This window comes from Gigantopelta aegis, chromosome 9 (genome assembly GCF_016097555.1).
Source record: "Gigantopelta aegis isolate Gae_Host chromosome 9, Gae_host_genome, whole genome shotgun sequence".
Classification (NCBI taxonomy): Eukaryota; Metazoa; Mollusca; class Gastropoda; order Neomphalida; family Peltospiridae; genus Gigantopelta; species Gigantopelta aegis.
In genome coordinates this window covers 51164562-51187912 of record NC_054707.1, presented here as the reverse complement: position 1 = coordinate 51187912, position 23351 = coordinate 51164562, and the positions used below count along the sequence as shown (strand labels likewise).

The following is a 23351-nucleotide window of genomic DNA, read 5'->3' as shown; positions in this document are numbered from 1 at the left end:
TAACCGATCTTCACACCTTCAGGAATATTAGTACCCATTCAGTCCCGACATCTCTACTGTATCAATTAAGAAAGTATGACTGCAATGCATCTAATTGCCTCTGGGCAGGCTACGCTTAATATTTGTAGATTCACTTACTGTGAAAATACACTGCATGAAGTAGGGGTTAAATAATTAAATACAAAAAGAAAACAAACTTGTTTAGAACGGTTAATTTAATACATTGATTTATAATATTGATAAAGTTGATTTATAGTCAACATTGATTAGCAGTACAGACGGTAAAACAAGAAAAGAAAAAAAAATGTTTTAAAGACTATATGTGGCAACCTGTAATCAGCGGTCACCTGTCTTAAGCGGCCACTTTTATCTACTCCCTTGTGTGGCCGCTTAAGACAGGATATATATAATTATTAAGCCATCGGATATAAGGCTGGTAGGTACTGGGTTCGCAACCTGGTACCGGCTCTCATCCAGAGCGAGTTTTAACGACTCGGTGGGTATAGGTGTAAGACCAGACAGCCCATATAGCTGAGATGTGTGCCCAGGACAGCGTGCTCTTAAATCTTAATTGAATATAAGCACGAAAATAACTTGAAATGAGATAAACCGGCCTCGGTGGCGTCGTGGTTAAGCCATCGGACTACAGGCTGGTAGGTACAAGGTTCGTAGCCCGGTACCGGCTCCAGCCCAGAGCGAGTTCTTAAGAGATCATTGGGTAGGTGTAAGGCCACTACACCCTCTTCTCTCTCACTAACAACCAACCCACTGTCTTAGACAGACAGCCCAGATAGTTGAGGTGTGTGTCCAGGACAGCGTGCTTGAACCTTAATTGGATATAAGCACGAAAATAAGTTGAAATAAATAATAATGAAATGAGGTGAAATACTGTTATGAAGAGCAATTATAACCGTCCAAACGTCCGTCTAGCTTTCCCACGTCAGAGTAGCCTACTCGGACTAACCAGAGACAAGGAATTATTTTTATGTTAAAACTGTAGTTATAATATTTTGTAAATATATTTATGAAAGTGTGCCTAGTATAATCTAATTCGGATGATACTAAATAACTGTGGACAGTGAACGAATTCGCTAGTAGGCCTATGCATGTTGTCCAGTAGGCCTACTAGCACCCCCCATAGTCTGCCGAGGTCCGTCCGTGGATGTGTAAAAAATATATTTGACATATTTTGAGGCAAAGAAACGTTTCAAACTGACTTCCCAGAATGCAGGAAAATGCATCTCCTGCATTCTAGATTTTTAAAAATTTCGGAGGGGCATGCTCCCGGAGCCCCCTAGCAACTCCGGCCCATTGGGCCGTCGATTACGCACCCCCTCATATAAATTTCTGCGTACGGGCCTGACAATTTGTCATGGTCACAAGAATAGTAAAATTATAAGTCAATATATTTTATTAACATATTAATGATTATAAAACATAATACTTTTATATTTGTAATTAAAATATGTTATAATGGTAGCCGTGTTTTCTAGCTGTAATGCGGGACCACTTGGTTAATATAAACAAGGGATGTAACTCTAGAATATGTTTGGAAATGGCCGCAGTTTCTGAAGAAAGAAGTGGCGTAGTTCGGGATGAAAAGACTGGTAATACAATAGTCATTTTATTTTACGTAGCAACACATATATTTTTAACAATTGTGATGCATGTTTTACGGCATCTTTTATTTTTTTTTAAAGGTGCAATCTCGCCTGACCAATCATTCAAGAATCAATAGCATCATCATGTTACCAAAACAGTCACTGATAGTATAGCCCGAGTACTCTGACTGTAAAGGTTGATTCATACTTCACTCGCCGACCTCCATACGGAACGGAAATTTAGGTTGCCGACAACAAAAATCCGTCAAACAAACTCGCGCGGAAGGCGCACGCAAGATGAGTAGCGAAGCGAGTGAAACTGACATGTTTTCAGCTAGCCCGAGTACTCTGACTGTAAGAGAGCTAGACGGACATTTGGACATAAATACGCTCTCATTACAGTCAGAGACCAACCTATGTATATTTTTGGCAATTCCTGACTACCAAACGGTAGGCAAAGATTCCCGCTCTAATACCACAACAATCCTATATTTGACGTCAAATACCGTTACATCGATCATTTTCGAGTTAACTGATACAAAAAAATCCACATATTAATCACTAATACACATACTACAGAAAAAAAAACCTGACAGCACCCACATTCAGCTACGCTTCGTGACACTCCGTCGCAACAATTACAAAGCTCGGCGATCTATTTCGAGATGTAGATCACGTGGTCGCCACTGGGCGATTCCACCTTGTGCAGCAGTTACAGGGACCGTCTCATACCAAGCGACATTACAACATGGAAGATTTGGCTAATGCCATGTACAAATTCCTGTTCTACGCAGCCGTCCACTTTTATCCTCGAAACGTTCTTTACAGCATGCATATTCCATCGCAGAAACACAAAAAGAAACTAATCCATGTTGTAACGTCGCTTGGTATGAGACGGCCCCTGTAACTGCTGCAGAGATATTGTCTGTCTGACATTTATTTGTTTTGATAAACGGATCAAAGTTTTAATATTATTTTAATAAAGATTTTAAGAGATTTGAAAAACAATAAAGAGGTTTTTTTTAAGTGATTCCCAACTGTTGGATAACATTTTTCTGTTCTTTTTATTTCCATCTTCATTGAATGAATCGATCGCATTAATATTGACAGGTGATAAACAAGTAGTTTTGTTTTTGTAAAGGTGGTGTATATATTATTTGGTACCCAAGATAAATGATTTTAATAATGAACACTACTACTTCCGTTTTTTTTATTAGCGGTGATATCCCCCACCCACCCCCAATTTTAAATGTTTGCAATATTTTATAAAGAATTGCTGAATAAACAAATGACAGTAAGTAAAAATCATCAGTTACGACCATTTAAATCTGCAATTGAGGATAACATATCAGACAAGTCTTAGAGTTAGTGGACACAATAGACAGAATGACCATTCTTATCACGTGACAAATTTGGTGCCAAATAAAAGGTTTTTCAGTTAGAGATTGCCGAAACGGTAAAAATAAAATGTTTTCATTGCTCAAATAAAATACAACTTTTATTGTTTGTATCAAACATACAAATGGATACTGGGCTGGGTGCTGTAAATTATAGCAAGATGCTGAAAAATAAAGAGTGCCGCAGAAAAATAAAGGGGGTTGCCAAACGTGAAAAAGGGCGGCATAACATAAATGCAGTGAGAATATATATTGTACAATACAGGGTACACTCATGACTAGTTCCATCAAGTGGTACTAACTAAACAACCATTAACTCCAACCAGGACCCAAACACCCGTGTTAAATACTGGCAGATAATGTTAATACACGTTTATACATTTTGTCATCGGTGAAGAGCATTACCGATGGCAGTACCTTTTATCTGGCAGCACAAAAGTGCCATCGGTGACGCCCCCAACCAACGACAGTCTATATCTCAATGACAGCAATTGCAAGATGCAACTGAGATGCAGACAAAAGTTTTCGTTACAATACTGTAGCTAGGGCTTGTAGTGATCTTTAAGGCACTTAAGTGTTTATACAATATATAAAAGAAAAAGGGTCAAACACAATCCCCCCCACCCAACCATCTGTTGTATCACTTCTGGTAAAAAAATGTCTGTGAACGACCAAGTAAATTTTTATAAATTAAATGTAAAATAAATTTACTACTGACTGTATGACTCGGGTTACATAATATATTAATATTACTCCTCAATACACATTTGCTAATCTACCATGCACATAATGCTGCTTTAAATAAATTCTCACATATAGTATAGTTACTGATTAGAATTACTGTAAGTACTAATTCTAATTAATAAGAATATGTATACATGTATATATATTATATAAAATTAAATTGAACATTTGCTTGATTTTTTTCAGGCGAGTTGTTCATTCCTGGAAGTAGACGACCAGATGGTAGCTGGAGAAAACCTCGGCGTGTCAAAGAGGGATATGTGCCTCAGGAAGAGGTCCCAGTGTAGGTTCAAGTTTCCATTCAGAATTTTCACCAATTGCGATATTTACCAATATGTTTGGTATACACCACAATCAGTGAAAATTCTGAATTATAAATGGTTCATCATTACTGATACTCAATGTGCACTAGTGATGTCAAACAAAACAAACTTTAACTTTTCATTACTAATATATCTAATGTGTATGCTGTTTGTAAAACTCACAGAAAATACAGAATTTGATTCTGTTATTCAGTCGGTCTACGAATGCTTGTAAAGTGGGGAGAAGGTACTCTCGAGTGCCAACTAAACATACACCTATGTTTATTAAATTTGTGAAAAAATGTTGGTGTTTAAGCTTATTCAGCACCATACATTTAATTACATCTGAAAAAATGTAACCCCCTATGCTAATTCGGCATCCAACGCATATTACAATTCTTAATTTATCAAATGCTATTAGAAATTAGAGAGACAAATTAGGCAGAGTTACATCCCCTAACCGCTTTCCATTTCCGGTGCGTTCCACCAACAGCAGGTATGGCCTATGACTACAATTGTTTGTGAATCTTCAGCTGAGATTTATGCATGCCAGCCTCTGGCATCATACATGTCCCCACTTATGCTTTAAAAATAAAGAATGATAGAAGTAAAAATTAAGTTGATGAAATTGCGTTTTGTTATAAATTACCATGTGTTAAATATATCGAGATGAATCTAGCGAGCTGTCATCTACCCGGATTGTTTTGGTTTTCTTGCATGGAACTTTTTGAATTTTTTTTAAAGCTGTAATCTCACCTCACATTCAAGTATCATAATTTCATTTTAAACCTATAAACACACCTACAGTTTTAATGAATTGTGTGTGACAGTAATACAGTTGTATAATTAGATAATAGAAACTTATGTTTATATTGTGTTCCACGGGGAACACATTTTTTCATACTATAGAATTTACTACAAGTTATTTATTTCTGAGCCGCTTGTTTTCTAGATTACACACAACAATAGTATATTTTTGTTATTTCCAAAACATTTTTATTTTTACGTCATACCAAACTGAAACAAATTTACACAAAAAAACCCAACATTTTTATAGGAGGATGGGACAGACTATATGACACACAGACACACACACACTCACATGTGCATACTGTCAAGATCTTACTACTGTTGTATTCTGTTTTCATTACTAGTCAATGTTTACTATTTAGCTAAATTTTCAGACCCTGTGGTAATTCCGCACTCTACTCTTATTGTGTTTTTTTAAATTTCCACACCCTATGCTAATTCCGCACTCTACTTTTAATTGATTTTAGAAAATTTTCCAGACCCTCTGCTTATTCAGCCCCTATGTTTATTAGGGACTCAAGAGTAATAATGCAGATTGTTATAATAATAAAAGTCAAATAAAATTACAGTAGTTTTTTAAAGAGATGGAGACAAAATTTTTTATTTATAACTTGATTAATATATTCAAAGGATACAAATTTATATGGTGTAATTTTTGTTTAATAAGATTTTGTGGATAATAGAGTACCATTATCGACTTTCTTGACCATGGTAACCATTTTTGAAGTGCTTTGATGCCTGAGATATTAGATACAGATAATACTTCCTTATGTGTTTAGGGTTTAAACTGGATGCCAAAATATTCATAGCAATTTGGTAAATTTGATCTGTAGCCAAATTCAAGTAACATTTAACTAAACAGAATTATTTTAAATAATATCTATACACATGCCAGCGACACATGATTTTTGAATTGGCTTTTGGCAAGTATATTTTCCAAGTTCAACTTTAAATTGCATTTGGCGAATGACAGCTTAAACCCTGGACATATGTATGTAGATTACACATTCATATAAATTTTAACTATTAAGTCTATTACCCAGAAATTTTGAGGTATAATCATTTTATTGCAGATACGAGAGTAAAGGTATGCAGTGGGTGAACAGTCGTCCAACTCATCCAATCGGCCTTGCTCCAGAGGATGTGGAGAAAATTAAAACACCAGAAAGTGCAATGTCTAAAGCTGCAAAGAAAAATGCTAAACGAAAGCAAAAGAAGAAGCAAAAGGACACAGAATGTATAAACCACGTGAGTGAGTCACTGGCCAATTCTCATATGGATGATACCCAGTCAGATTCATCCAAGGTGTCTGTGCCAAAGGATGAAACCAGCAATACAAATATAGCCAAAAAGATTAGAAATTTGAAGAAAAAATTGAAACAGGTTGAAGATCTTGAAAAACGAATTCAATCTGGGGAGCTGAAAGAGCCAGAGAAGGAACAGTTGGAGAAAATTAGTAAGAAAGCATCACTTGAAGACGAAATTGACGATCTGGAGCTTCAGTTGGAGGACTCATGATAAACGCTCAGTGGTGTTAATCCAACAAAACAGTTGTAAAACAGCGTGTAGATGATACACAGAGGTCTGGACATGTTGGTACTATGAAGACTTGTTACATTAATTTTTGGAAGGTTTTTTTCTCTTCGTTGAAAAAGAAAAGATTTATATATTCCAATGACAACGACGGTCTTTGTTTTGTGGGTACATGTCACTGAATTGTGTCCCATCCCCCATTCTAGCTGAATAACATATCACTCTGCTGAAGGATAAAGCCAATACTATGGCAGTATCCATTTATTTTTTATATTACTTGCAAACAGAAATAATGGTTCTCTGTATAATGAATAACAGCTTGACAAACAATCTCTCATTTTCATACTATTTGTTTACATAAACAATTGAAATATACATGTACTACAAGTGAGACATATTTTTATATGAATATACACCCACCCACAGGTATCAGGGGTGGATCCAAGTGTGTGGGGGGGGGGGGGGGAGGAAGGGCTAAGGAAAAACGGGCACATGGACCTACCCTTAAAAAGGGCAACTAAATGAAAAAATTTCAGTTTGAATTGCATCTCCACATTGATAAAAGTTAAAAATGTGTTTTGTTTAATAACACCACTAGAGCACATTTATTAATAATCGGTTATTGGATGTCAAACATTTTGGTAATTGCTATGCAGTCTCCTAAGGAAACCTACAATGTTTCCATTAACAACTAGGGATCTTTTATATGCACTTTCCTACAGATGCGTGGTCGTTCCAGCCAGTGGTACGTGTATATCAAAAGCTGTGATATGTGCTATCCTGTCTGTGGGATGGTGCATATAAAAAATCCCTTGCTACTAATGGAAAAATGTAGCAGGTTTTCTCTATAAGACAATATTTCAAAATTACCAACAGTTTGACATCCAATAGCCGATGATTAATAAATCAGTGTGCTCTAATGATGTTGTTAAACAAAACAAACCAACTTTTTCCTACAGACATGACAGCACATACCATGATGTTTGATATTCCAATTGTGGGGCACTGATTGAGATCAAGAAATACATTAGACATTGGGTTCACCAAAGGGATTTGATCTTTGAACCCAACCGTATGTAAGAATGCTAGTATCAGCTAGATCCTGGCCTCGCCGCATTGACAAGTGATTGGCTGCTATTCCTCTGGATACGTTGTGAAGATTTTACAAGTGTATTTTATATTTTTAGTCAAGCATTCTTGAGGGGAAACCAGTATTTACACTGAGTCACAACTCGATACAATTTTGATATTCTGAAGACAATTATGGTATCAATTAATTTATAGTTCTATCTTCAAATTTAGAATTTTTTGATTGGACACAATGATATAAATGTAATTGTTATTTGAGAAGTGAATTGGTTTACTTCTAAAATTTTAACTGAAAAAGGGTTTTTAATAAATATTACTTTATAATTTGTTGGGTATTTTTAATTTGTTTAATTGTTATTTAAAGCTGTTTATATATACGTATATATATAATGCAGAAAATTACTGAATGTAAATATATATAGAATACTATTCATGTTTGGTATTTTATTTATTACCCACCTTCAAATAATGTTAACTCTGACAATTACTTCAAACACATCTCAACATACATGGGAATGCACAGAGCTAAAACAAGGAAATATAATGTTGACTACCAAACTGACATCATTTCACAACTAACACACAGCTGGTGGTGTTATAACTAACACACAGCTGGTGGTGTTATGTTTATCAGGTGGGTAATAAATGTAATATTTTCCCATAACATAATTTGTAAATAGAATTGAAGAACCCATGTAATTGGGCAAAAAAACTGTTGTGACATTTGTGGATGTATAATGACACTACTAGAGCACATTGATGTATTAATCATCGGTTATTGGATGTCAAATGAGAGATACAAGATGCATTGTGCCCAGAGGACTGCTCAACCATTATTACCTGTTATCTCTGTCCATCATATCTTAGTACTGGCTACCACTCGGAGTAAAAGTAAAAAGTTTGTTTTGTTTTTAAACAACACTACCATGAGCGTATGAGATGGGGGTGGGGGGTGGCAAGTGGAGAAAATCCTTAAATTTGTTCAAAAACGAGAAATTCGGGCAAAATGAGCTAGCCTGAACACTTTTCACCATACAATTTCATTATTCTACCCAAAATATTAGTTGTAACCCATGTAAAAATGTGTGGTGATTTGTTTACAACCCTTATATAGCTGTTTGGCAGGAATGCTAATATGAATAAACATTGCAATCCAGATTCAGGCACTTTTGTTTAATTCGTGCAAAAATCATGCAACACACCACCATCCAAAGTTGTTCCTACATACGAGGTTTGATAGTCCTGTATGCAAGATATGGTTCGGACGAGGATTTACTGTTATATGCAGTAGACTGAAAAGTAGGTCACAGTGACCTAGTAATTTTATGCGACACACCGCCATCCCAAGTTGTTCCTACATGTGAGGTCTGATGATCTGTATGCAAGATATGGTCCGGACAGAAAAAAGTTAACAGACGGATAATGCCATATCATAACACGACCCTGCTGGAGATGAGATTAGGAGACAATGGGAATGGATTGGTCATACGCTCCGGAAACCAGCATCGAATATCACCAGGCAGGCTCTAACCTGGAACTCCAAGGCGGAAGAAAAAGAGGCCGCCCAAAGAACACATGGCGAAGGGGTCTCCAAGTGGACATAAGAAGACGGGATACACCTGAAGGCAGCTTGAAACCAGAGCCCAGGACACAAGTCTGGAAACCTGTAGTCAACAGCCTATGCCTCAGAAGGAACGATATAGATGAGCGTATAAAAACATATACAACAAAACGTGTGGAAGATCAGTGGTAATAATTTATTCGAGTATAAAACAACAATATAAACATTATATAAATACACATATGATGCGTGATGTATACTTAGTCTGTGGCGGACAATCGGCAAACTGTATCACATTATAGACTATTAGTTGCTCAGCACTAAAATCACATCTTCAAACTTGTTTTCTACGTATTCTTCTTAACATGTACAACATTCAAACTAATAACTTGTTTGTTTGTTCAAATATGTAGGAAGGCAGAGAGGGTTTAATCACTTGTCCCAGTCACAGCAAGTCTAAATGTAGGTAGGGCCTGTATTTTATTTTATAATGCAAAACAATAATATTAATTATTGTATGTGTAGTGTACATCTTAAAATCTTCAGCAGGGGTGGGAATTGGTGAACTGTAAAAAAAGAGGAAATCTAGAGGGGTCCCGAAAATTCTTGAAATCCTAGGTTAAAATCTCTGCTATCTGACACATTTTGGAGGAAAGGACGATTAAAATGCGAGGAAACGCAATGTTCCACGAGAGGAAAACAGCTGATCCGAGGAGAATTCCCACACCTGCTGAAGATTATTGCACCACATTTATGTCTCTGTCTTTGACATATTAAGTACATATATTAACAATGTTTAAACATCTACAATTCTACATTAAAGGAAAACAGGCTTTGTACATGCTGAGTACATGTTTATCAAAACAAACACAAGTTTTTAAATAGTTTTTCTCAGAATAAGTAAGTCACTCAGTCTACAGTACTGAAAATATTTCTTTAATGAATCTAATTTGTTATATTTTGTTTGGCTAAATGTTTTGTGCTTCAACTAAAACTCTGATACGGTGCTGTGATGTGTGGTGAACATGGCAATCCACGTGACCAACTTTACAGCAGAACAGAAATAAAATATATTAAGCTTTATATGTATAACACAATGACATACTATATGATTCACCCGAAAACAAAGGCAAACATATTTCAAGAGGAACAGTTTCAAAGAAACAAAATAATAACCATGAAAAATAACTCATAACTCCGTCATTACTAAAATACTGACGACATGCTTTGAACCTAATATCCAAGGACACAATCATAACACTTCTATTAAAACTATATATTTGTATCTGTTATGCAATCAGTGATGAATTAAAAGCAGTGTGCGATTTTGGTTTTACAATTTTAAGTGTCATAAGGACTCCCGATTTACAAATATTTCGAGCCTGCCACCAACCCAACGAGCCCTACCTCGCATCTCCAGTGGAACAGAAGATACGAAACAATGGAAAAGATTGTTATTCAAGACTCTGGTTTCCCAGGATTTTGTAGATATATGTTGACTGTGTCATTTCGAAGAATCAATGTAATATGTACATTGTACATATAATTTTTACGAGCCGTGCGGGCTCTCATGCTAGCCAAGCTAGAGTCTTACATGATTTTTGGGAGCCTCGGGCTCCCAGTCTCTCCTCAAAATCGCACACTGAAAAGGAATGGCAAACAGGTTAACTGCTCAGGGCCCATAAATAGTAAAACAAATATTATATAGTGGCACAGTGTAGTATCGATATCATACCATATATATTCAGTTTCTTTAAGTGTTTAACTCTTGCCCTGGTAGGAATATGCATGTATCAACAATCCAAATAGCTTAATGAAAAGAATATAAATTGAGTAACACCTTCAACATTATTACAACTCCTCCCCCTCCAAAAAAAAAAAACCCAACAAAAATAAATAAATAAATAAGATAATAATATTCAATCTGACCAAAGTTTACTTGCAATTTGGCAATTTTTTAAATGACAGCACTTCTTAATGGGATACTTGCTGCAGATGGAAAAATGTACCGGGTTTTCTCTGATGACTGTCAGAATTATCAATTTTTTACGTCCTATAGCCGATGATTAATTAATTGATGGGCTCTAGTGGTGTCATTAAACAAAAACAAAAAATTTTTTGTTAATGGGATACTAATATACAATGTATCACTGTCTCCAGAACACAATTATATACAAATATATATTTGCAGAATAAATACTATTTATAACATCCAGGAATGATCCAAACTTTTAGTTATTGTTAATTAATATTGCACATGATCGATACACCAGGTCTGTATTTGGTTTCACCTCATTCACCTGCAACAAGAAGAAAAAACATTACTATTAATTCACATGACACAGCAAATCAGAAAATTACTACAAAGCATCAGGGATTTATCCAGCAATTCAGTGGTACCAAAAATAGGAACCTTCCCAAAAGCAATCGACATAGAAAATTCTGAATTTGATGTGTAAATATTTTTGTAAAATTCCAAGTCTGTTCTGATTTAATAATGGTGTAAAGTATCATTCAGTGGCCTATAAAAGAACCTCAATTGTGATGAAATCGCACTGATTTTCCCTAACCCCATCAGACATATATGTAGGGCCCTTTCAAAAAATTCTGCATAAATCGCTGAGCATATTCAGGAAGGCTGTGACAAATGCCAACAAATCTAAAAGTATGTAAGTGAGGACCATACATAGATCTGCAACTAAATATATGTGAGTGACTATCGTATATCTGTAACTCCCAAGTCACGTGTTAACCTAACTAACTTACTGGTATGTAAGTGATCATCATTATCTCTATGTAAAGTCAATAGTCTAGTAAGTTAATGTCACTCTCTGCTAAATTGTTAGGTTGCTAATTAATCTTACAACTGAACTCTATTTTGTCAGGGGCGTAGGCTGAAGCAAATGGTCCGCTTTCAGAACTAAAACATACAGGTTTATACATATGGAGTTTCTGGTGGTGCAAAAACAAAATAGAAAAAGGGTCCACTTGATTCATATTCGAACCCCCCCCCCCCCTTCCCCCAGGTCCAGATCATGCTACGCCCCTGATTTTGTGAAAGGCAGATAGAGCTAAATATATTCCAAAACAATAACCTGCTTTCAATAAACATGAATTTTACAGTGCTTTAATTTTGTTACTAGTGAGTGATTTGTCATGTGAAAAGAAACTGGTTGTAATTTGTTTAGTTATAGCAAGTTTTTTAAATACACTGATTGGCTTCTATAAATCTAGTCACGAGAGGTTGCTATAATATTAAAATTCATGTATAACTTTCATATATATTCTGTGAATAAAATTCTGTAAATTTGCTCAAATGATCAAACATGTACAAAGGATTAAACCATCAAAAATTGTTTCTCTACTTAAGAAATATATCTACATGTATGTGGAACTACACAATATAAACTGAATGTAAACATTTCTAAAGAAAACTAATAAAGTGCATGTAGAGAACCAAAATAAAATAATGTTAAAAGTTTTATTTTCCTTGTTCTCACCTGACCGATCAGCTGTACAGATAAAAATATAACAAAGACTTAGTTAGTTTTAACAGCACGGTTCACAAACATCTGTCATCTGCTAACATCATACATTTATTATTTTTCAAGTCTTTGTAGGAACCTATTTACTTAAATGTCTGTACTTCAATATTAATATCCACTGAAATAATTTTACTACTACTACTAATAATAATGACTTTTATCAATAAAAAAGGAAGCTCAAATAGGATCCAAACTAGTGAGTGAAAACTGCTTTTGAGAACTAAATAGTTCATTCATTAGTAAAAGAAAAACACCGTACACTGACATTAATTGTACTTGTCTGATCATTCTTAAAAACAGTAAAAATAAATATGTCTTTGACACTGTTTGCAAAATCGAACTACTTTAGAACAAAACTTACTTTTTCTGTAGGCATATTCTAATGCACTAGAAATGGTTCGCATGTCTGTTTCAATACTTTTGGCCCAGTTTTCAACATCTCCTATTTCCTGCAATTTCCAAGTTTTGTCTTATTACAATGACATTTATCCAGAGTATTTTTCTACTGCATAATGTTAGACAATAAAAACTAAAAGTAACCATTTCTCAAGTAAATTAATAATGGATATAGCCAAAACAAACCCCAAACCTATAGAACTATGAACTTTTTTTCTTCTTTTTTTTACCGTCCCCTCCCTTCCCAATATTTTAGGCTATATACTGTAAATCAGGAAATGTTTGCGAATATAAAATGTTAGCAAATTTAACAAAGCCATACCTACCAGTACATGTGACACTAAATTTAAAGAGTTATACAACAGATTGTTGCTTTGTCAGTGATTAACTGAACATGTAACAATGGTTACATACTACTGATTGAATTGTAAGAATAGCAAACAACAATAGTTAGTTAGCATGCACATTACTACAACTTTCTACTAAATTTAAGTTGTCTGTACACTTTGTCAAAATATATCAAAAGTCTTCTTTCAGCCAGTGCTACAACTTAACTTTAATTTTTATTTTAATGGCTGATATGCCCATCTTGCTAAAGTTTTATCTTACCCATCTGAATTTCGCTAAATATTTTGGTTGCTATTATTTTATGATTTATAGTATGCGGCCATGTGGAACTAAACTAAACTGGTGTTCAGTCTGAAGATTATGTTTTACCTTCAACGAAGTATTCAAATCTTCCACCAACTTCAACCACTGCATAGTCTGCCTCGTGAACTGGGCGGCATTCTCCTGCAGAATCTTTGTCTCCGTGTTCAGCTTTTTCTCATTCACGTAGGCCTGAGCCACTCTGAAATAATTAGGAGATAACCATATGAAGTTTTTAGATTTGCGGGGTTTATTATCTATTTGATCCCGCAAATGTCATTTGCGTGCATCAAACAGACAATAACTCCTGCAGATCTAAAAACTCCATATGGTTATGTCCATTATAAACTGAATCATTTTTCTACGGAACTAACTGTATATTTGGTATTTCCTGAAAAAAATACCTGGCTACAATCTAACTTCGTCAACTTCGCCTGTTCCAATTGCTAATTACGCCACTCTCTAATGACGTCATTAGCATTCCGGGTGTTATTTTCATTTGATCCCAGATAAAGAATGTAATTAATCAATCACAATACAGAACACACTCACCATCAGTTTACAATGTCCATTTAAACAATTCATTAAAATTGCAACTAATGATCAGGCTATTCAAACAGAACTTTAAAAATCTAAACATTGACATGTGCAGCATTGCTAATTTTTATGTAAAGTGGCTACAACATTTAGGCTTTGGTCAATAAAATATTCCTTAAATTAACCACATTTTAATTATTTTCAATGAAATTCTCTAATTATTTGAAAATTGGCTAAACCAAAATGTCTTCCAGTGTCAGCCTTGAATTTTTTTTTTTGTCATGATTTGCTGGACTCTGAACATTAGTCTAAAGTTACATGTACTTGTAATTGAATTCTCCATTCTACACCTAATAAAATGGTTATTAACATCAACAGTTTTGTATTATTGTTCAATAATAATTCCATCACATTTACCCAGCATTTAGATGGTCCACCAACAAATGTGACAAAGCTGTAGAAGCAGCAATGGCATCGTGCTTTCTTTTTTCTGAAACATAATAAAAATATTAAAAAGTTAAAATGTTTCGAGTGTGATACAGTGAAATAAAAAAATATTACAAACTTAAAATGTTTTGAGTGCGATATAGTCAAACACAAAAATATTAAAAACATGATACATTTTCAGTGCTATAGTAAAACATCAAAATATTAAAAACATAAAACGTTTTCTAATGGTCAGTAAATGACGAAACAAATGGAATGGTGGAAATGAAATGTAAGCGTGGTAGGGTATTTTCTACATTTATGTACTATGTATTTAACTATACATGTATATATATATTTTTTTTGATTAATTGTAAAAAAAGTTTTAACTACCGGTATTCAAATGTCCGTCTAGCTCTGGCTCTAATAGCCGAGTACTCGGGATAGATCTACATCATCTGTCGGTCTATATAACAGAGCTCTTAAGTTGGAACTTTCACAAGGAGTGAGATTTTGTCCGACATTATGAATCCAAATAAACCTGCGTGGGAAATAAGCATGCTGACAATTGGTTACGGTTCGAGATTTTGACCAATAAACAACGTGGACACCTATTATATGATTTTAATGCCTTACAATGCTTAACCGGGCAGGCCGGCAGTCACAGGCGTATTTGTCTGTCGTCGAGATCAAATGAACAACAACAAATATATATGTAATAAAAAAAAATTGCTATAATGTTTAAAATGCATGAGAAAATCATGTACTGGTGTGAGAGCATAACACTTTTTTTTAAATAACCCATCAATTCCCCACCCCCAACAATTTCATAATTTGCGCCATGCTGTTAATTTCAGCGTCGTGTTAAATGCTTGATGTGATTTCTGCTTGTAAAATACCTAAGCTAAGAATGCTGACTTCACAGTATATTCATTTATAAAAAAACAACAAACAAACAAACAAACAAACAAAAACCGTTAAAAAAATAAAATTTTATGGTCTTTTTAAAATCCAGCTAATTTATTAAATGTCACCTCACAGTTTTACAAATATATATCTAGCATTATCTAACAAATATGATTATTGTAAACTAATTCAGTGTACGTGTAACTGCAATTTGTATAAATACCATAGATACAAAATTAACAAAGACAAAGGAAATAACTGAAACTGCAGTTAGGTATTCATTGATACAAACAACTATTGCTTTTCTACAAATTTACATCAAGATTTACTTCTGTGTAATTGCATTGTTTAATGTCCGCAACGATGTTTCTTGACACGTGGGTGTCAGCTGACTCTGAAGCATGACGTATATTACGCCGAGAGCTTTCCTCAGTTCAGCCAACGAACGTTCTTCCTAACGTTCGCAAACTATTTGATTGGTGTCCGTCATGTCCATTTGGTTTAACGTGAAGCGCACAAACCAGTGTAGCGAACGTTTTGTTTTCGCTCGGTCTGGCTGAACTCAGCCCTTGGGATAGCCGACATGTCTTTCGACCCTCAACTGGCATGTGTATTCAAATTGACATGCATTGTTGGTTTGTTTTTATTACTTTGGTTCAAAGACTTTACAAAATTAAAATAGCAAGTTACAGATCTTCCAGACATTGAATCACCGTCACATTGCTGTCATACATGTCAAAAGAAAGAAATGTTTTATTTAACGACGCACTCAACACATTTTATTTACGGTTATATGGCGTAAGACATATGGTTAAGGACCACACAGATTTTGAGAAGAAACCCGCTGTCACCACTACATGGGCTACTCTTCCGATTAGCAGCAAGGGATCTTTTATTTGCGCTTCCCACAGGCAGGATAGCACAAACCATGGCCTTTGTTGAACCAGTTGTGGATCACTGGTCGGTGCAAGTGGTTTATACCTACCCATTGAGCCTTGCGGAGCACTCACTCAGGGTTTGGAGTCGGTATCTGGATTAAAATTCCCATGCCTCGACTGGGATCCGAACCCAGTACCTACCAGCCTGTAGACCGATGGCCTGCCACAACGCCACCGAGGCAAGTCATGATACATGTCGAATGCATGCCGTTGAAATTAATAACCTTGATTATTAAAATTAGCAAACATCATAAGGCATACGCTGTATTCTGGATAACACCGTTTCTCGTTAGCGGTCACGAGATCGCTATTATGCTAATTGAATATTTGGTATTATTATGTTTGAGGTGTCGAATAGATTGTAACCGTTTGTTCACATCAGAAGATAGAAAATGGCTCAGCCAAAATTTTAGCCACTTGCAAATTTTATTAGAAGAAAGGAAGGTGGAGGAAGAGGAGACGTGCGCCAGGGAAGGCTCAGGGGGAGACAAAACCGGCGGCTAAACCGCCGGCAGTGGCTCCTTCTGCTTCGCCCCCCACCGCCGCCCCCCCCCTAAGAAGACTGGATTGGAAGAGGCACCAGCCCCGGACATCCCGACTTCTAGGATGGACCAAGATGGTCCAACTCCGCAGGCCATTACTTCAGCGCTTCCGGTTGTGCCGCCGAGTATACAGGCGGCACCTGGTGAGGCGCAGGCCCGAAAAACCGCTGTAGTGAAACGGAAGGCAACCACTCCCCCGAGTGGCCAACCGTTACAACCGCCGAAACCTGACGACCCACAAACCAAACAGTGGACACTACAGGCCGGCAAGCTACATCAGCGGTATGCTAACCTTGTGCGGATGAACGTGGAGGACGTCACCAAACTCTACATCAAACCCAGATCAACAGCCTGGGTCAAGCTACCAAGGAGCTAACAAGGAGAGTTTGCCATCACTAAAACCCTACTGCGTGACAAGGAGGAGGTGTGTATTGTCACCATACACCAAGCCAGAATCTACCACCAGGGAATGCTGTTGAAAGAAATGGACAACCCGACGATTCATCGTATCGTTAAGACGATATCGGGGGACAACTACCGTCCATTGGTCAGGCAACTAGCAGTCGACCCATACCGGCACTTCTTCACGGATATTGACTCCTCCAACTTCATCGGCTCACCCTAGACGCCAACCTTTGCTAGGACAGGTAACAACCTCCTTTTTGGGCTAGTGGGACTTTAAAATTTTTCGAACGAATCTCAAAATTCTTATGTTTATTTTTTTTATAAATAGTCCAACGCATTTTACTTTGGCGCCCGTTCAATTGCTCAAATCACCTTAAAACCGTTTCGGCCGAGCAGTCAAACTTACTTTTGGGTTTAAACTCTTAGTCCGGACATGATGTTAGGCGCAGTTACTCTCCGTAGACTTAGGTAAATTACAGGCTTCACCGAGGAATCGAAATTCAGCCAATCAGAACACGGCTCCCACTTGGTGTTACTTCAAGTTTGCGAAGTGTCTGCTATTCGGTCCGCGCTTGCGTTGACTTCACTAAATGGCTTTCTTCCAAAATTTGCCCACTTCAAACTTACACCCCCCCCCCCCCCCCCACTGCTCCGGAGTTAGTCACCGGCGAAGTCAGAGGCTAAATCCGTAGTGGGCGTGCCTGAACCTCTGTGGATAGGGGCACGTTAATATAATTCCAGTTCTTCTTTGATCGGCCTTGAAGCTTGATTGCTCAGCACAGGAATGCTGTTACACGTAAGCACCTTCCTGACAGATTAGCGGTCCCATTAGATGTGGTAAAATTACCAAACACCAATTGTGAGCAGACGACTGGTCCATTGTTAAGTAGTTAGGAAGTGTTTTACCTGTCATAGTGATTAGGTGTGCTTGGTATACTGGTACACAAGTTGTTTGCAAGAGGTAGTCGACTGCCACGTTCGTACTTGTGATAATTGTTTTTCTAAAATGTACTTCAAATCAAGGCATAGCGGCCATTGATTTAAATCACTTCCACGCCGTCAAAGCGCTTACTTTACGGACCAAGGTGTGTCGGGCCGCTATGCCTAACGGCCCTGAGGAAACCCCTGGATCTTACCAAGCACCATCACAGCCTCCAAAATTCAAATCATCTTGCAACGTCAATTTTGTACAAATAATGAATCCATGACGTTTCGCCCGCATGCCTGTTTGTCCAAGTCAGTTTGACCTCAACATATTACAAGTTCACCCACAATGAACTACCAGTTTGCGACACACCACAAAACCCCCCCAAAAAACCCAACTACGTTGGGTTTGGTGTGTCTGCTCTTGAACTAGGTAAAATAAACTTTAGCATATATGATTAATATGTTAACTATAGCTTCACAGAGTTCAAGTTCACTGTGTGCATTTTTTTCAGATAATTATCTTCATGTTGCTTGATTATTAATTAATGGACAATTAGCTCATTAGTTAATTCCAATGGACAGTAAATACCACTTACACAAATAAGAGACAACATATTCTCTGTGGTTCAAAGCACTGGTGTTAGCCGATACCATCAAAGCATCAATCCTGATTTTAACCACAGGTTGTGCCCTCAGTAAGTATGTTTGAAAGTTAAAAAGTTTATTTTGTTTAATGACACCACTAGATCACATAATTAATCATCAGATAATTGGATGTCAAACATTTGGTAATTCTGACACATAGTCATCAGAGGAAACTTGCTACGTTTTTCCTAATGAAGTAAGGGATCTTTTATATATATATGCACTTTCCCACAGACAGGAAAGCACATACCACAGCCTTTGTCCAGTTGTGTTGCATTGGTTAGAAAGAGAAAAACCAATCAGTTGAATAAATCCATCGAGGTGGTTCAATCCTGCAACACAAGCACCTTAGGCAAGCCTTCAACCGACTGAGCTATATAAGTCTAGGGATATAAGCATATTAATAATACCTACCAAATAAACAAACAAACAACAAACATACCCATTTTCCCCTTCCCCTCTTACTATATAGTAACATTTCCTGATCAGAGCCATTGTTTTACAAACTTGTGTGTTTAATTCCTTCTAAATATATCCCCAAAACATACATGAGGACATAACAAAAAACAAAACAAAAACAATGAACAACCTGAACTGACTATTGGGCCACTTGTTTTGGGACGAAACGTCTCAGGACTAAGTTGCTTGTAGTCCGAAAAAAGGTACTGTTACCGGTATTGACTTAATGCGCGCCCTGCACTAAGTCGTGTGGTACCCACAAATAATATTGATAAAGCCTTTTTTCATACTATGGAATTTACTACATGTTATTTATTTCAGTGCCGACTGTTTTCTAAAATGTACTCAAATGTTTTTTATGTTTGTTTGGGTTTTTTCTTCAAAACACTTAAAAATACTTTTCTTCTGAAATTATTAAAGCCGCACACCCTAGTTCCATCCAGCGAAAATAAATTATAATTTGGTTAATCTACAAACCTGTAACACACTTAGATCACGTTTTTATCAAATGGAGTGAAAAAGCAGGTTTTATATCGATAAATACCATGGGAATCCCCATGTCCCAATTGCTTGAAATAATTTTGAAAGTTAGTATTCTGATGTCACCGGTAGATGTCGCTCGAAGCACAACAATGCCTACGTCACGACAAATTTCACAGACTTGGGTTGCATTCCTTTCACCTCTCCTGGACATGTTCCAACTGTTCTGTCCTGGTTGTATCCCCTCTCCAGATATCATAAGACTTAGCAAAATTATTGGTTTTAAGGGTTTGTAACGTTTTGTATTGAGACACTTACTTGTCTGAACTTTATTGTTACTGAAAATGTTCACGAACTGTGAAGAAAAATCTCACAAATGAACAACAACAAATCGGATGTTCATTGCGCGAACCGTGCACGAGAAAACAAACCGCACCAAAATGATAACTGTCACGTGATATACCAACGTCTGTGACATTGAAATGGAAATATCCCCTCTAAAAATAGATTGGACCTCGCTTGCTTAACGTTTTTTTCTTGACAACATGTCTTGTGAAAAAATGCAGAAAATGCATTTTGTGGTTTTACAAACATCAGGATTACCAAAAAGCACTTCAGGTGAATGGAAATGTGTATTCTAAATAATAAAATGTAAGTAAAGTGCAATTTTATTTGTGAAAAATGGGGTTTAATAGCGAAAAACAACGCCGTAATGGTTAACAAATAAACTTAACTAGGGTGTGTCCCTTTAAGAAAAAACAAACATTTTTGAAGGAAAGAAAGAAAGAAAGAAAGAAATGTTTTATTTAACAATACACTCAACAAATTTTATTTGCGGCTATATGGCATTAGACATATGCTATGGTTATGAACCACATCGATATTGAGAGGAAACCTGCTGTCGTCACTTCATGGGCTACTCTTTTCGATTAGCAGCAAGGGATCTTTTATATTTTAGATTTCCTCCAAAGTTTGTCCAGACATAAATCGAAAAAAAAAAACTACAAATATACAGATTCCACACACGAGACTGCAGCGATGTCACCGATATTGTCTTTGCTGAGATTGCATTGGGAAAAATACATGCAGTTTTCTGCCGTCTGCCATGTTGCTTGTTTATGGAATACTCTTCAAGAGGGGTGAAAGGCTCCAAAGTATGTGACACAATTAATATGAAATCGATGATCTCTAGTGGTATCATTAAAATAATAATAATAATAAAAAAATAAATATGACGTCATCACGTTTGTTTTATATCATAACATGTTATGACGTTATTAGATTAAGTCCTATCCTTTCACCCCTCTTGAAGAATATTCCATAAAAAGTCAAAATGGCAGCTGATACAAAATTACAAGCTTTTTTCCCTATGCGCTCTCAGCGAAGTTGATATAGGTGACATGGTTATCATCTGGTATGTGGAAACTGTGTCATTGTAATGGTTTTTTCAAGATTTGTGTCTGGACAAACTTTGGAGGAAATCTAACGGCAAGTAAAGGTAGGAGAGTAATTTTTCGTAGTTTTTAACAATTTGGTTCGGACAATAGGCTACGTCTCGCCCCTCATTTTTGTTGGATAGGACGGACTATTAATACCCAAAATCGCTGTAAATAAATTTGAAACAGCTGTTTATGGTGACATTGCTGACTGCCGTCTCAAATTTTGAGGGTTACTACCCAGCTCCAAAACTGGCCATCGGTCATCCACATATTATTCGTAGAAAAACGAAGTAGATAAACCACGGAAACATGTCATATATCGATATTTTTTAAAACCGCAAGATCTAAAAACACACAAACCCTGTACTTCTTTTCTAGCTTGTTGGCGAACTTGATGTTGTTTTAAAAGATTTGACAACATACTGTCAGTGTCAACTAAAAATTATGCTACATTTATTTTGTTTTAACTTTTACTAAAAATAAGTCCTCGATTTTTCAACTAATAAGTAAAATTGGACTACTGAATATCAAGACAAGGTGAGAGAGAGCTCACACCACCGTTTTTGCCTACTATCTGTATTCATCAAAAATATTATACCCGGATTAATAAACATTCACATCCACTGTCAAAATCAACACAAAGAACAGTAAACGTGAGCAAGACTTAGACATATAAATAAAAATTAGTTTAACGACACCACTAGAGCACATTGATTTATTTTATCATCGGCTCTTGGATGTCAAACATTAATTTTGGTAATTGTGTCTAAGAGAGGAGACCCGCTACATTTTCCCATTAGTAGCTAGGGATCTTTTATATGCGCAATCCCACAGACAGAATAACACGGCCTTTAATATAGCCTATCAGCTGTGGTGCACTAACAGGAACGAGAAATAGCCCAATGAGGATCGATCCCAAACCGACCGCGCTTTATCACTGGGTTAGCCTACGTTCCGCCCCACTATATAGTTGGATAAGACGTTCACAATTCATTAAAGTTACATTCTCTGGTTACCATATTATAACATCATGTACAAATGTGAAATACAAGCTCAAATGCACTTTTTGAAAAGTCGTGTGTGTTCGTTATAAACGGATATCGTCAAACGTATACGCTTGATTCGTCGCTTGTTCCGCCATTGCTCGGCAAAGCACAAACACAGCCTTTTATCAGTTTCAGTTAACACGTGCGTTTGCCGATTTCAAATTGTAGGGTTCGTCTCAAAAAATTAAAAGAGAAATCTTGCGCTGTACGAAGAACGTTCGTTTGAGGATACGGTACTAGTCTTTAGTTAAAACCGGTTTGATCTTGACAACGTATTATCGACAGTCGTACCTTCCTATTTCAGAATTGATATTATATAAAGTGTTAGTAGAACTTTCAAAGTTTAGTTTGTATACTAGTAACACATTAATCAAGTATATATTTTAAAAATAAAATATACTAAAGTAGACAATGAACGTTTTCACTTCTTAATTTTACGTGTTAAAATCGACAAATTCAAATAAATATTATTTCGTTTGGATACGGTAAAGTTGGGGAGGGGGGTGTGTGTGTGTGTGTGTGTGTGTGTGTGTGTGTTTAACGACATCAAAGATAAAGCATATTGATTTAATAATCATCCGACCCCATACAACCGTAAATAAAATGTGTTGAGTGCATCGTTAAATAAAACATATCCTATCCTTCCTTCCATCTGCTGCTGGATGTCTAACATTTGATAATTTTGACATATAATCTTAGAGAGGAATCGGGTGCATGTGCAGGGGGAGGGTATTGGAGGTCGAAACCCTTACTTGCCCAAGCTTAAAACAAATTGAAATGTATTTTTGGGGGGAGCATGGCCCTATATAAACTTCGCTCAACACAGTCTATAACCCAAACCCCGCTGAAATCCCTGCACACGCGCCTTAAAAACCCGCTACATTTTTTTTTAGCAAGGGATCGTTTATATATATCATCCCACAGACAGGATATCACATACCATGGTCTTTTTGTATACCCGCCGATGGGAATCGA

General features: G+C 36.4%; 2 protein-coding genes across 2 annotated transcripts; one reads left to right on the top strand and one right to left on the bottom strand.

The window, feature by feature from the left end:
• The first annotated feature begins 1488 nt into the window (after positions 1 to 1488).
• LOC121381136 (partner of Y14 and mago-like) lies at positions 1489 to 7201 on the top strand. Its single transcript, XM_041510281.1, has 3 exons — positions 1489 to 1607; positions 3929 to 4025; positions 5928 to 7201. Exons 1-3 carry the CDS (start codon positions 1499 to 1501, stop codon positions 6370 to 6372), a joined length of 651 nt encoding a protein of 216 aa, XP_041366215.1. The 5' UTR covers positions 1489 to 1498; the 3' UTR covers positions 6373 to 7201.
• Positions 7202 to 9219: 2018 nt separating this feature from the next.
• LOC121381070 (biogenesis of lysosome-related organelles complex 1 subunit 1-like) lies at positions 9220 to 21850 on the bottom strand. Its single transcript, XM_041510160.1, has 5 exons — positions 21691 to 21850; positions 14581 to 14653; positions 13696 to 13828; positions 12944 to 13031; positions 9220 to 11337 (listed from the first exon to the last, which is right to left on the bottom strand). Exons 1-5 carry the CDS (start codon positions 21749 to 21751, stop codon positions 11330 to 11332), a joined length of 363 nt encoding a protein of 120 aa, XP_041366094.1. The 5' UTR covers positions 21752 to 21850; the 3' UTR covers positions 9220 to 11329.
• Between the last annotated feature and the right edge of the window lie 1501 nt (positions 21851 to 23351).